The sequence below is a fragment of the Triticum dicoccoides genome, chromosome 4B (genome assembly GCF_002162155.2).
Source record: "Triticum dicoccoides isolate Atlit2015 ecotype Zavitan chromosome 4B, WEW_v2.0, whole genome shotgun sequence".
Taxonomy (NCBI): domain Eukaryota; kingdom Viridiplantae; phylum Streptophyta; class Magnoliopsida; order Poales; family Poaceae; genus Triticum; species Triticum dicoccoides.
This window is the reverse complement of record NC_041387.1, coordinates 309,715,756-309,731,947: the sequence shown is the minus strand read 5'-3', so window position 1 is coordinate 309,731,947 and position 16,192 is coordinate 309,715,756. Positions and strand designations below refer to the sequence as shown.

The 16,192-nt window shown below is 47.5% G+C and overlaps 1 protein-coding gene across 1 annotated transcript; it reads left to right on the top strand.

Moving 5' to 3' along the window:
* The first annotated feature begins 203 nt into the window (after positions 1-203).
* Positions 204-15,693, top strand: LOC119296025 (probable glutathione peroxidase 4). The gene is made up of 6 exons (XM_037574442.1): positions 204-364; positions 448-524; positions 626-687; positions 13,001-13,119; positions 15,114-15,281; positions 15,380-15,693. Exons 1-6 carry the CDS (start codon positions 311-313, stop codon positions 15,461-15,463), a joined length of 564 nt encoding a protein of 187 aa, XP_037430339.1. The 5' UTR covers positions 204-310; the 3' UTR covers positions 15,464-15,693.
* Positions 15,694-16,192: the final 499 nt, after the last annotated feature.

Genomic DNA, 16,192 nt, shown 5'->3' with positions numbered 1-16,192 from the left:
TTGAGAAAGAATAGCTTATTTTTTCTTTGAGGGCAACAATGCATCAGTTTCCCCCTCCTTTTTAGCCGTCCCATAAATGCAATTTAGGGCCCACGTGACAAAAGAGCAAATCACATTTGCTTGCCGGACCGGTTGGAAACTTCGACGGAGACAGCCGGCCAGCCTGTCCCGGCACACCGCCGCTATTAATAAGTTGGCCCATCAAAGACACGGAAATCCTCTCTGTATTCTCTCTCCTAAAGAAACACGATAAAATTCGACAGAGGATTCGGGAGGACTTACGCCGTCCGGGAGGCGAAGAGAGGGCGAGATGGGGGCGTCCGAATCTGTGCCGGAGACCTCCGTGCACGAATTCACCGTTAAGGTGATTCATCTCCTCGCGGAATCACGCCACCCTGCATCATTTTTCTTCTTCTCCAATTTATTTGGGGGAAATTTTGAGAGCAGGATTGCAACGGCAAGGAGGTGTGCCTGGACACGTACAAGGGGAAGGTCCTCCTCATCGTCAACGTCGCCTCCAAATGGTTGGTATTTGTCTCGTCTCAGTGGCAGTTTCCTAGGATCTTTTTGCTTCATTCATGTTGGCGTGTGGAGTACTGAATATTGTTCTTCGTCATCCCATCAGCGGGTTCACGGAGACTAATTACACGCAACTGACGGAGCTTTATCAGAAGTACAGGGAGAAAGGTCAGCTTCCCTTCTTGGTTTATTTTGTGTATCGTCTAGATTATATGCTCAAACGGCCAGGGGAAGATTGCGTACCGATGTTTGTCGAAATCATAGGATGTCATTTTTCTGGATTAAGTGGTGCTGGAATTGGTTGATTCTGTAGAGTAACAACCGGCTTCTTTAGTTTCTCATCCGTGTGAAGTGCGACTTTAGCTTTACTTTCATGTCACACAAACATCACACCACGGTATAAGTAGTGTTAATGTGTACAGGTTCATTCCCATAAAAAATGTGTGGTACATGTTCATCTTTGTAACTGATCTGTCTTTAGTTTTCTGGAGTACCAATAGTCTCAGAATATTCTGTGTCCAGCAATATGCGGAAGAGCTGAACATCTGTTTGTTCCTATTTCTTTAAAAGGAGAATATTGTTTGGCATTTTCAGTGATTCAATGTTAGCAAATTTAAGGATTTTTTTTGAATAAATTAGGAAATAAGGGTTTGAAGAACTCAAGGGGAAATTCATTTTCGCAGTATGTTGGACTACTGGCTTAATTCGACCCTAAATACCCTAGAGATTTGCTTCCTTGATTTTTCCTCCGAAAAACCACATAAAAGCATTGCGTCTCGATGCATTGACATAAAGTAGAAATAGCTACGAGCCTAGAAGAAGGCTAACAGCCCCTTAAGGACAGGAAAAGAACACACAATTAAGTCGGTAAAACAAAATTGAGACCTTTGCCCCCCGCTAGACCCATAGGCTGGATGCTTTCTTCCATATTCACCATGTTGTGAGCTGCATCAAAGGAAAGACAACCTTTGTCGACGGCCTAGTGGCTTCCCCCAAATTTCTTGAACAAGGCCCAAGATTTAAGGGAGGCATCCTAGTTAGCTACAGACCACGTGACATATGATTCTGGTTGACCGCGGGATCCTTTCGGGGTAGGCCCATGAAAAGGATGTTCTGAGTCTTCATCAGGAGAATCACTTACTTGGGCCGGCACCGATAAAGCCTATCCGACTTCACGTCACAAAGCCCATCCGGCTAAAAGGCCGCAACGTACATCCGACTGGACCAAGACATGGCCAATCAAAAGGAATGTTAGCGCGGCGCCATCAAGATGATTCTTATGCGACATGGTAATTCCATCAGTAAGTACCACCATTACGGCCGTTATTACATTGTGGCTCTTAACAGCCCTTGTAACTCCACCTTCTCGTTGTAGTATATAAAGGTGAGAAGGGTGCAAGACATAGCTAGGTTCACCCCAGTCTACAGGCTAGACAAATCCTCTGTAATCACTCGGATCATAAAAGAGAGGAAACATCCAAGCAGGAGGAGGGTGTTACCCCTGGAACATGGGTCGAACCCGGGTAAAACCTCCATTGTGTGAAATACCATACCTAGACCCCCATGTTTGCCTTGTCTCTACAAAATCGCCAAATCATGAATAATGTCACGAAATCCACGCGAGGGTAGGCGCCCATCATGGGGCACTCGTGTGCTGGAGCTATGGTCCAGGCAGCAGGGGCGGAGCCAGAAAATTTAGCCATTGGGTTCACTCATTGACTAGTTGTGAAAACTTGGTATGAACTAATTCCAATTTTACTCCATATCACAACAAGATTATAACAATCAGAGAAACCATGATGAATAGGAATATGATATCCCTTATCACAAATACTTTTACATTAAAATTGAAGAGTGTGAGACATACCGATTGGATGAGATTACAAAATCACATGGGTAATACTGAAATAACTTCTTGGCTTCAAATGCAACTTCTCTTCTTCCTAAGGACATTAAAGAAAATAACAAATTAGTTCCTCGAAAAATAGTGTTTCGTCCACTTTATATAAAAAGCAACAAATAAGAAGTTAGTTTGACAAGTTTGAAATAAAAATATCATCATGCGAAAGAATCATGTAAAGTCACTCACATTTCGGGGCATCCCTTTTTGATCCTTCATTCAAACATATCACCGTTACTAATGGTAGAAGACATGACCTTTTGCACATAGAAAATTAGATAAATACTCATGAAATGATCACCCATTTTATTATACTACTTTTCATTGACAACATTCATAACTAAAAAGCGTCTCTTCACTGATGTTGTGGCAACTGGCAATACTAATACTAGCTTTAGAATTGATAGACCAAAGGAAAAGTAACATGCTTATTTGTTTGGGCCATTAACTTAGCAAGATCAGCAATCTCATCCAAATTGGCAAACTTACATTTGCTCGCCTATTATGAATGTAAGTATCTTCAATGTCCCTATGTGGATAAACAAATTTAGATGGTGGCCCGTAAAATCCCCTTGTTAAAATATCAACTTCCTTCTTAGGATTTTGTGTGTACTCTCAAATTCTCTTCTGATCAGTCGCATCATAAGGCAATTCATCTAAATTAATTTCTCTCTGAATGGAAGACTTCAGGAGATTACTTTGCTGCGACAATTGATATAGTTTACGTCTAACGGGTGACCTCGGCGAGCCCACATCAAAATACCATTCCATAGCCTAGATCAATCAAGGTCCATAGAAAAACAATTAGAAAACTAGGGCAAAATTACCGTACTGGACTAGATAGAACATGCACAAGAGGGGAGGATGTGCCCATGTGATCTTACTACCTCGAAATTGAACTGCAGTTATGTGCTTGCCGCTGTCGATCTGCAATTGAACACTTGCCGCCGGCGTTCAGGCGACATAAGGTAGGATGAGACGAGCAGAGGGAGGCGAGTTGGGGAAGCAAAGAGGCCGGCGGCTGCCATCATCATACATGCTATGGATTGATAATAAACCTAATTATTGATTAAGTGACGAATAGGCCTGGTAGTGGGCACAAGAGACAATTTGTACCTGGGCTTTTGGGCCTTTTACTAGTCCATTCACGTGGGCTTGGCAGCTTAATGGGGTCATGCTTCATATTCTGTTGGGTTCAGGCTGAGTAAGTCGTACAAATATGCACGTAGCCGGCAAGTTTTGTTGGGTTCAACTGAACCCAACGGCAGTACGTTGGCTCCGCCGCTGCCAGGCAGGATCATCTCGGACATTGGTTGAGGGCTTAGGCCCCGGCAGTTTGTGTGTTCCGGTGCACTGCGTTTTGATGCCAACGATACGGCCTAGTATTCTGTCTTCGCTGCACTCCCCATGATCACTGTACCATGCATCGGTAGCATGTACTTCTCTGTAGATCGCTCCGGAGTCATGTGCTTGCTGTTTTCCATTCGATGTTGGCGAGTGAAGGTTGTCTAGGGCATCCCCTGGGATCCGTATCTTCAGAAGTTAGCAATGCTACTCCACAACTTGTGGGGATAATCAACTCTGATTCTATTCCGCCCACACTGGATTCCGAGTCCGTCAGGTATGAAAGTTTGTACAACTATGCTTCTGTGACATGTGTACATGGCTAACAATGGTGCGGCCGCTACTGATGTGCCCACACGAACGGAAGATGACACACTTCTGCACAAGTCAGGGGAACGTCCCTAAGGCCGTCGCCTTCGAGGCCTCTCGGGTGGCCATCCTGAAGGAGCAGAAGTGCCTGACCTAGGTGAAGCGGGATCTTGAGGCGCGAGAGCTTCAGGCGGCTAGAACATGGAACACACGCTGTTCTCCTCAACAATTTGCCTTGACTACACATATGGCTCGTGTTGCATGCAACACACAGGTGAGCCAAGGTTTGAAGGGCATCCGAGTACATCGTACTCCGGCTATGAACCTGCTGACTGTCGCGGCATTGGCCAACAAGCTGGCTTGACCCACCAGTTGACCGTCGGCAGAGGACCACATCCAACTTGCCACGCTGCTCAAGACTGCGGTGGAATAACAATATATAGCCACTTCATTGCAAGGCCGACTGGCTTCAAAGTCAGTCCGGTGCTAACCTTTGGGGGCTCGTAACTGCCCCATCACCATGTAATCATCCTGTCCGAGTTGATCCATCAATCGGTGTCCCATCGCGCGGGACGACATCAATCGAATCCGTGCCGAGCAACGCCGACTCAGCCCCTCTCTGGAGCGGATATCAGGAGCCTGCGATGCATGGGACGACATTGAGGCTATCCGTGCGTCAAAGGAGCGATCCAAGCGTCGTGGCAAAGCCGATCGTCCCACTGGGTCAGGTTCACTCGGTCCGTTGTGTTGCAGTTGGTGCATACAGACTGAACCTTTCCTAGAACGGCGGATCGCTAATGGAATCAACAAGTATGATGGTACCGCCAAGCCCGATTTTTGGCTGACCGACTATGTTGTGGCCTGCAATATCGGCGGAGGCAACGAGCGCATTGCCATCTGCAACCTTCCCGTGATTTTGGAGGGATCGGGATAGGCATGGTTAAATAGCTTGCCCGAAGACAACATTCGCCTAGGAGTCTAGGCTGATCTACGTGATGCGTTTCTCAAATTTTTTGAGGGACATCTGTTAGACCTGGAACTATGTAAAGAAGGAAGGTGAGTCAGTCCACGAATACATCAATCGCTGGAATCGGCTCCAAAACTCCACTGAGAACGTCGTTGAGCCTTAAGCTATCCAGGCCTCAAATATGGAGTTAGGTACGAGCTCCTGAGGCAGAAACTTGGTCGCACAGACGTGTTGACCATGGGTCGACTAATAGAGCCCGCCAATAGATATTCCTTCGGGGAAAAAACCACTCCCCCATTAGATCTGACTGCTTAGGGCAAAGGCAAACCTAAAGTGGAGTCCTCTCGGTAGAAAAATCGCCCTGACTTAAATCGAAGGAACAACAACCAAAAGTGGAAGGGGGATGGTGCTGACGGCATCAGCGGAGCAGAGCTGGTTGCCATGGCGGAACACGATGGGCCGTGCAGCGGCAATCGGTCGCCAAGTCGTCAGTGGCAGCAACGCAAATATCAGAAGCTGCCATTTGATAAGATCCTTGATCAGCCCTGCAAGTTTCACGACACGAAGTAGAGGTTATCCATGCACTCCACCAGGGATTGCAACATAGTGAAGCGCCTTCGGTCGGAGAAATCAGTTGCCAACAACAACAACAGCGACGACAATAACCATGGTCAGGCCGCAGGCGAGATGTAATCATCTTCCAGGGATTGGACACCAAGCGAAATCACAAGCTTCGCTCCCGCGAGGTCAACGTGACCATGCCAACCATTACACAATGGTTGAACTCATCGAAGGTGTCGATCGGATTTGATTGTAGCGATCACCCAACTCACATTCCTAACTTGGTCATGGATCCGCAAGTTGGCTGGTTCCGGCTGCAAAAGGTGCTCATGGATGGGGTGAGCAACATCGACATCCTCTACGCCGGAGTACCTATCACGTCATCTTGGGGCGCCCTGCCGATGCCAAGTTTGTGGCTATGCCCTGGTATGTCTACCTCAAGCTCAAGATGTTGGGCACCAATGGAGTGATCACGATCTCTGGCTACCCCAAGCACTCCAATGAGTGCGATGACGCCGACGTGCCTATCACTGAGACCCTTATTGCTGCTACAGGGTTGGCCAAGATCCAGAAGGAGGTTGACGCGGAACAGATGCCAGCCGACAAAAATCAATAGTCGTCTCCTTCCAATCGGCCAAGGACACCAAGAAAGTGCAAGTCGGCTTGGAAGATTTATCCAAGACCGTGTAGATCGCCACTGATGTTCCTGCTAAATACTCTCTTTATCCGGGAATTAAGTATCGCTGAAATGAGTGAATCTGCACACTAAAACGCGTCTAGATGCACTCATTTCAGCGACGGTTAATTCTGAATGGAGGTAGGAGGAAAGAGCGTACTTCACGAGAATTGGGACATCTTTGTTTGGAAGCCGACTGACATGCCAGACGTCGTAAGGGACTTACCCGAGCACAAACTCAATGTTATCAAGGGCGCGAAGCATTCAAGCAGGCCCTTCACTGAAGCACAAAGACATCGGTGAAGAAATTGCCCGGCTACTTAAAGTCGGCTTCATCCGAGAGGTCCTCCACACGGAGTGGCTGGCAAACCTGCACATGGTAGCGAAGAAATCCACCCACATGTGCATTGACTATCGACCGATCAACAAAGCATGCCCCAAGAATCTTGCTTTGCCTCATATCGGTCAGGTGATCGACTCCATGGTTGCTTGTGAGCGTGTGTTTTTTCTGGATGCCTACGTCTACATCGACGACATCGTGGTCAAGTCCAAACATGGAGACGATCTCCTGTCCGACTTGGTTGAGACCTTCGCCAATCTAAGGTGGATTAACATGAAGCTCAACCCGGAGATATGTGTCTTTGGTAAAACTCCTTTATTTCGTTGTCTTCGGGCGCGGAGTTGAGGCAAACCCGAAGAAGATCAACGCTATTTTGAAGATGTCCAAGCCAAAAAATCTGAAGGATGTGCAACAACTGACTGGGTGCATTGCCACTCTTGTCCGGTTCATCTCTAGGCTGAGGAAAAGGGCCTGCCACTCTATCCACTTCTGAAGAAGTCCGATCCTTGAGTGGACTAACGAGGCCCAGCCGATCTTTGGAGACCTCAAGCACTCGTTGTGCACACCACTATAGCCGCTTCGGCTATAAGGGAGCCCTTACTGCTCTACATTGTTGCCGCCAGCAAGTGGTTTGTTAAGCTTCATGCACTAGTCGATGCAACCAAAAGTCCGGAGTGATGGAAAGGGCTAGGCAGTCTACATATACACTTCAAGACGCCCTCTCAGTGTGATGCGAGAAGTCAACACATGAATAGACTTTGAGGTATGGCTCAAGAGGCCTATACGTGGACACAACAGGGACGACAACAACTTTTGGATAAATTGCGAAGCCAGGACTTGAACTCAAGACCTTAGCCCTGATACCATTTTAATTTTCATGCACTAGCCAACGCAACCAAAAGTCCGAACTGATGGAAAGGGCTAGGCAATCCAAATATACACTTCAACACGGTCATCGTTGTCTTGGTGGTGGAGCACGCAGAACAAGGCAAGGTGCAGAAGGTCTAGCGATCCGTTTACTATGTAAACGAGGTTCTCTTCGGCTCCAAGCAACAACATCCCCATTACCAAAAGCTTGTTTATGGCGGCTTTATGGTGTCCAGGAAACTGCTCCACTACTTTCAGGCCCACACGGTCATGGTGGTCAGTAGCGCGCCCTTGTTAGAAACCATCGACAATAGGATGCCACTGTCGAGTGGCCAAATGGGCCATTGAGATCGCGGCTCACGACATCAACTATGAGGCACGCAAGGCCATCAAATCTCAGGTCTTGGCTGATTTCTTGGTTGAATGGATGGAAACTCAGTCCCTTCTTAGGTGCGGTCTGAACAATGGATCATGTACTTCGACGGATCCAAGATGCTTACAGGCTCGGGGGCTGGGGTCATCCTTATTTTTCTCGAAAGCGACAAGCTCAGATATGTACTGCATATTCACTTTGCTGCATCTAACAACGTTGTGGAGTATGAAGCCTTGTTGCATGGCTTGTGGATCGTTGTATCATTTGGCTTCCGTGGGCTGCTTTGCAGCGGAGATTCAGATCTTGTGGTACAACAAGTCATGAAGGATGGTGATGCCAAGGATCCTTCCATGATCGTATATCGAGAGGAAGTCGCAAGCTCGAAAAAAGTTCGAGGGCTTGGAGCTTCATCATGTTAGTCAGAAGTAGAACGAATCAGCTGATACACTCGAAAGATTTGCTCCACCATAGAGCCCATTCCTTCTGGTGTTTTTCTGGAGCAACTATGTAAACCATCCATCAAAACAAAGACGAAGGCCGAGCTCGAACAAGAACCCATTCAGCCAGACGCTAAGGCCGACCTCCCCATCATTCCAGCTTGGATACAACCGTACTTGGATTACATAATCCGAAGGGAGCTGTCGGCTGATGAGACATAGTTCGGCAAATCATCCCCCATGCCGAGGCATGCACCATCATCAATGGCGAGCTTTACAACGGCAACATCATTGGAGTCTTCCAACGTTGCATGTCTCCAGAGGAAGGGCGATAAATTCTTGAGGAAATTCACTCTCGAACCTGCAGTCATCATGTGTCATCGTGCGCCCTTGTCGCCAAAGCATTTAAGCATGGATTCTTCGGGCTTACCACTTTGGCTGACGTAGAAGATCTCGTCTGCAAGTGCCAAAACTGCCAGAGGTATGCATGTGAGCCACACATGCTGGGTACATCCCTCGAAACCATCCCTATCACATGGCCATGCTGTGTGATGACTTGATATGGTGGGCCCGCACAATACTGCCAAAGGTGGATTCACTCATTTGCTTGTCGCGGTGGACAAGTTCACGAAGTGGATCGAAGTCAAACCTATCATCAAGCAAGATGGCCAGACAGCTGTCAGCATTATCAAAGGCCTCATCTATCTGTTCGGCATCTCGCACATCATCATCACCGACAATGGGAAGAACTTTACTTTCAGGCGTTTTCGCTGCTTTTGCGACGTCACGGTCTCCGACTGGATTATGTCTCAGTAGCGCACTCCCAGTGCAATGGACAAGTGGAGCTCTCCAATGGTCTCATCCTTCAAGGTATCAAGCCCCGGCTGCTAAGACTCTTGAAAGAGACTCTTAGCTGCTGGCTTGACGAGCTACCGCCTTTCCTATGGAGCTTATGGACGACTCCAAACAGATCAACTGGCTGCACGCTGTTCTTTATGGTCTATGGAGCAGAAGCCACCATGCCGACATCATTCGTGACCCCCCTCGAGTCGTGGCGTATGTGGAGGTGGATTCCGAGTCTGCGCGCCAAGATGCCGTCGACCTTTTGGAGGATGCCTGAGAACTCGCTCACTCTCACTAGGCCATATACCAACAAAACTCGCGCCGCTATCATAGCTGCCGAGTACGAGGTCGAGCGTTCAATGAGGGTGATCTAGTTCTCCGGCTGATCCAGAACAAGGAGGGAATGCACAAGCTCCCTCCGCCATGGGAAGGACCCTTCTTTGTCAGCCAAGTGCTACACAATGGCATGTACAGGCTGATCGAGAAGGCGAAGAAACCGAGAGGACATGGAACATTGCCCAACTACTTCCCTTTTTTGTTTAAGCTTTGTATCTTTCAATACTCTTTCAAGTTAAGATCATTGGAATAAAAACTGACCCCTTCGGCTATCGCTCAGGGGCTGCGTCATTCACTCTGAAAAACCGAATCTTTACATTCCTTATGATCTAAGTTTGGTTCGACTCCGGGCCATGCCCAAGGGCTATCACCACATCCCATCGGGTGCTCTACCCACTGGTTGTGTCGCTAGTCAGCATGCTACTCGATTCTCCTGAATTTATTCTTTGCATAAGTCAAGTAACTGCATGCCATATAAAAGGCCCACTCTTTGTCCCAACTATAGTCGCAACCCGACTGTCCGGTTGGCAAGAGCAACAGTTGGTGGTTGGCCCGTGTACGGAAAAGGACTGCATTTTTACGGAGGAACATGCGCATCCGGACCGTCCGGACCATCTTCAGGGAGAGGGGCCATATAATGAAATTCCAAAAAATCATGAAAAAACAAAGATATGGGTCAAACACGGAGCAGTGGCAAGAATAGTACGTTACTCAAGAGTGCAACAACTTACAGTGGGAGGCTGATTGTCGGCACCGAATGCAGGCACAAGCACCTCGTGGCGGAACTTCCATTTGGTCAAATTATCCATCCAGTTACTGTAGTCGGCGTCCATGTATTCCTTGGGAGAGACTTGGGTAGGATCATCAGCACCCGAATAACACCACTTGGGGCGCGCTTTCGCCTCAAGTGGTTGGATACATCGATTTACCCAAGTGGCGATCAGATCGGGTCCAGTGAGCCCCAGATCCTTGACGACCTGCAGTCTCCCCGTTAAGAGATTGGATTCCTTCGCCCCCTTCTCAATGAGTTGAGGTTTCCATCCATCCGAGTCTGTTGGAGGACCATCGGCGTATGGAGGAAGACCCTCATTGCCAGGCAGTGTGGGGATATCTTGGATATAGAACTAATTGGATTGCTATAGTTTATGAGTTTCAAGGAATCCAAACATATCTTTCCCTACACAAGTTGGATTCCAACACCACCGTAAGAAGACATCGGTCCACCTGCCTTCACAGTCCGGGGTTCTGCCACGAAGATTCGCTTCCATAAAGCCCAGCGAGGTTTGGTGCCCAGGAAGCACTCACACAAGGTGATAAAACAAGCAATTTGCAATATCCCATTTGGGTTCAGATGATGCAGTTGAATGCCATAAAAGAAGAGCGTGTGATGTACGCGTGCGATGCACGCGCTTGTCTGCCTGTGCATCTGGTGCCACCTCCTTGCAGGGCTTCCCCTACTGACACTGATCCTTTGGGGCCATCATCCCGATGGAAGCATACCGCACCAATCACTCCTCATCTGCCGATGATGTTGTCCATTCACCCCTTTGCCAGCCTGCTAGCCGGCTGGCAGAGAAGAGGCGACAACCATTCTTCGCAGCAGCAGCAGCAGCTTCAGTGACAACAGCGGCAGCAGTTCACACCGTGCATGCCTTGCGCGGAATCCGAAGCGTTCACCCCGGGACAACACCTCTGGGAGCGACCCACTTGATGGCTCGCACTAATGCGCGCAGTCGATGGGACACGGACACTACGGTCAAGACTCCATCTGACGACCGTGAACGGTCACGCAGTCTGAAAGTTGCGTGGACTAAAAGCTTGACTAGACCAGGCGGCGTGACACGCAATTGACGAACCAGGCCGGGATCCACTACCCTCCACGCCGTTCAACAACATCATTTGGCTCCACGCTGAACCATTCAATTGGGCAATCGCCGCCCTCGAGGAAAAGGCGTTGATGGACCGACTCCTGCGAGTTCCAGATCACTTGGCAATGCCAATGCGAAGTACGGACTTGACATCCTCAATGGCACATGTTGGTTTCCTAACCAAATGCCCGAGTCCGTTGACTTAATTTTTGAAGACGAAAATAGAAGGAATGCGCCTCCTCAGGTCCAAAGCTGGCAATGACCCACTTGGATAAACCCGTGCGTTCCTCGAGATCACTCAGAATTTATCATATGCTTCCTAACAAGCCACAAGCCAAACGGCCACAAGCCAAGCTCGCTGCTGAGTGTATTGGGTATCACTAAGTCTGTTATAAACTGCCAGCCTCTAACCTCTTCGGGTGACTCGATGATGATCACAGTCGGTTTCCCCACAGGAACCTTCCTCTTCCGAGGAGTCGGCGCCATCCTCGATACCTTGAAGGACTTGGTGGCTACTAATGGCGGGAACCCTCCATGGTTTTCGAGTCGCGACTCATGCGAGTCGCTCTGGAGCAGCGACTCGGAAGAAGTCGAGCCTGTGTTGTGACTAGTCGCGACTCAGATTCGCGAGTCGACACTAAGCTGAGTCAACCATATTTTTGCGATTCATAGACTAGTCGTCGACTAGTCGCGACTAGTCGAGCGACTCGAAATCCATGGAACCCTCAGGGTAGGCCCATGACAAGGATTCGACCCAGCAGGGCAGTCTTCATCAGGAGAATCACTCAGCTGGTCCGGCATGGATAAAGCTCATCCTATTGAATGTCACGAAGCCCGTCCGGCTAAGGCACTGCAATGTTCATTTTACTGGACCAAGACACAGTCAATCAAGACGAACGTTACTCGCGGCACCGTCAAGATGGCTCTTTTGGCGACGTGGTAATTCCACCAGTAACAACCACCGTTATGGCTGTTATTACATCATGGCTCTTAACAACCCTTGTATCTCCACCTTCTGCGTAGTATATAAGGTGAGAAGGGTGCGAGACATAGATAGGTTCACTCAAGCATACAGGCTAGACAAATCTTCTTTGATCATTCGGCTCATACAAGAGAGAAAACATCCAAGCTGGATTAGGGTGTTACCCCTAGAACAAGGGGCCTGAACCTAGGTTAAACCTCCAATGTATGAAATCCCGTACCTAAATCCCCAAATAATGAATATTGCCATGAGATCTTCGCAACACTGGTCAACAACCATATTTTTTCTATGGCATTGGCGCATTGCACATTGCCTAATGGGACCTCTCATCTTTTTATCTATGAAATATTATGAATTTCTGCCATTGTACTAGCTTCAGTTCTTGAAGGATTTAGCGTGCCAACCATTTGTTGTGAGATATAAGTAAGTGTGGACACTTTATGGAAAAATAAATCTTCTAGAACTTAATGGACATTGGATTAGAAGAAAATTATAATGACAGATTGTTAATCATGCGTTCAGCAGTAGTAAGCTCATTTATGCACTGTCATAAAATCTTATTATGCGTGATATCAGTATGCAAGTAACCCATAGATTGCCTCTTTGATGCTAAATTATATAATGATTTAGATGTTAGGTAGGGTGAAAACTAACTCCTCTTGCTTCTAAAATGGCCAGACTTTGAGATATTAGCATTCCCCTGCAACCAGTTTTTGCGACAAGAGCCAGGCAGTGACCAGCAGATCCAAGACTTTGCATGCACAAGATTCAAAGCTGAATATCCAGTTTTTCAGAAGGTAAGACCATACCCGAACTGTTTGTCAAGAAGCGTCTAATATTTTCCCACTAATGAAGCTTAGTTGAAGTCACTTTCTCTTCATAGCTAGAGCATTGGCTATTTCTTGTTCATCATGGTTTCTAGACGATAAAATCAAAACAGCATTGGAGGGAAAATATCATGCCTTATGTTTTAAAACATATCGCAAGTTTGACACGAGTTTACGTGGTAGAAACAAATGTCAACATAGATATGCACTGTGGGCATGTTTGGTTGTCATCTGCGAATTTGCCTGCATTGCATGCTTGGCCAAATGTCAACATAGATATGCACTGTGGGCGTGTTTGGTTGTCATCTGCGAATTTGCCTGCATTGCATGCTTGGCCCAGTTGAGTCTGGCTGAGCAAAAACTGGCAAAAATAAACCAATATCTGCACATCGTTTGGCTGTCCGCATCTAGGCTTCTAGGCTTCCTGTATTAGGGGATCAATTTTGGCAGAAGGGCGCTGCGGCAGATGACAGAGGAGAAAAATTGCAGTGTGCACGCCATGGCAGCATCAGTGTAGTAGGACGAGGGAGAGGAGGCCGAAAGGAACGACGCCGGGGACGGCACCAGTTTAGTAGGACACTGCGAGGAGGCCGAGAGGAACAACGCCGATAATGGCGTCAGTGTTGTATGATGTGGGCGAGAAGGCCGAGAGGAACCATGCTGGTGGTGGTGACAGTGCAGCAAGACGCTGGAGAGGTCGAGAGGAATAACGTGGGCAGTGGTGCCAATGTAGTAGGACGCAGGAGAGGAGGCCGAGAGGAGCTTACCGGAGGTGGGAAAAGATAGCAAGTACAGGCTGTATACTAGCTAGCATCGTACTCGTATACCCTCATGCAAAGGGGCCCAGCATGTGCTCGATGTGGCTCAACTCAGCTTGGCTGGTTGGAAACAGCCGATTCAGCACGGAACTGGCTGGGAGCTGCTTTAAGTTTCGTGCTATGCAGGCCCAACTGTTTTTTTTCGAGAGTACGCCAATGGCGTACCATATTTTTATAGAAGAGAGAATATATAATTACAAGACCTGCGACAGATGCGAACATCCGTCACTGGCAACACCACACCGAACACTGGGCTGAGGTCAACTCCTCACAAATCTATCTAGACCTCCGACTCCTACACCTGCTCGAATCAGCTCTTGTAACTCATCGATAATCCAACTAGCTAGTTCTCTAGGTCCCTTAACTTGCTCCGGTCGACGGAAGACCCGTGCGTTCCTCTGTTTCCAAAGAGACCACGCTGTCTCGATGACGAATGTATCGAAACCCCTCCTCTCCTTGCCATGAAAAGTGGCTCTAGCTCTCAACCACCATTCAGCGAAAGTGTCACTCACTAGAGGAGCCTCCACACTCAAGTGCATTGAATCCAGGCACATATGCCAAACCTCATGCGCGTAGACGCATTGCACCAGAATATGCTCCGCGTTATCCTCGTCCTGCAGGCACGTGTAGCAAGGCGAGGGTGTGTCCTGCAGGCCGTGCCGCGCCCTTCTATCCGACGTCCACAATCTGTGCTGCACAGCCAACCAAGCGAAAATTTTGCACTTGAGCGGCGCCCAGCTGCGCCAGGTCCCAATTGCCGTAGGGGAACGCAACCCACCCTGACACAGCTGGGTGTAAGTGGATTTCGCCGTGTATGCACCCGAGCGATCGTGTGGCCAGGCAAATCGATCCTCCTCCATGCAGGCCCAACTGTGAAGGCAGGCAACCAAACAACCTATGTTTTTCCTGAGCGGACCTGGTTGGCCTTTATGTGGGCTACCAAACACGCCCTGTTTTGTTGCTTCCATACAAGTATACACTTTCTTTTCTTTGCAACAATTTAAGTTTGGATACATTAGGTGAGGTCAGAGTTTCTTGGTATGTTCTACTGTTGATGGCCATCACATAAACATGGGTACAAATTACAAATTACAGGACTGTTGTTTATCTGTAAAGCTGGGTCAATCTTGTACTTGAAAATTGCAGGTGCGTGTAAATGGCCCAGATGCTGCGCCGCTTTATAAGTTTTTGAAAGCTAGCAAACCTGGTTTGTTTGGTTCAAGAATCAAGTGGAACTTTACCAAGTTTCTTGTTGACAAGAATGGGAAAGTAATCAACAGATACGCAACTGCTACCACTCCATTTTCATTCGAGGTCTCTCTCTCTCTCTCTCTCTCTCTCTCTCTCTCTCTCTCTCTCTCTCTCTCTCTCATCACGCAGTATTTTCTTACGCATTGGTCTCAAATTTGCAGAAAGACATCCAGAAGGCACTTGAGGAGGAACCCTCCGAGTCGCAGACAAAAAAGGAGGAGGAATCTTCTGACTCGCAGAAGTAGGCACTTGCAAAGTATCCCCGTTGTAATATCTAGACCAATCTCTGCCAGTAAATTAATGTGATATTTCCCCTGGTTTGATCATTGTTCTTGTATTTGTGACTTCCTCTTATGTAAGTAGAGGTTGTGTAGCTATCAATTATTTATCTGTTTTGGGTGCTTTTGTCGAGGTACACGAGCTATTGATGAACTGGAATCGTATGCAGTTTATGGTAGTTCTGTATTTGGGCTCATCATGTTCCACGTAATGCTTAGTGACCCGGATATTCAAAATGGAGCATGATAAAAATCCCAACATAACAAACTAGAAACCGAAATCACTAATTGATTGCAACCTGTGAGTTTTCTCTTTCTTCTAGATTTGTTTATTCAAACATTTTATCTATTAAACCGTACGTTCAAATCTCGCACCGCTTTCATAGTTGGATTCCTCGCGTCGAGTGTTTCAAAGCTATAACCCATGTTGGTAGGTTTTAATGTGCTTTCATTTTCAAGAAAAAAATCAGTAGTAAAAACCGGACAAAAAAATTGAACCGGGAGCATACTTTTTTCCTTTATGAAAGAGGCATGGCCGTGCGTCTCGTGAAATCACAACCGTGTCTCTCACGAAAGAAAAAAATAAAATAAAAAACGTGTTTTTTTTGTTTTTGAGAGGCACAGTTCGCGAAAGCACAACTATGCCTCTCGTTGAAGTAAAATCGTGCCTCTCGTGGAAGGAAAAGAAAGCAGAAA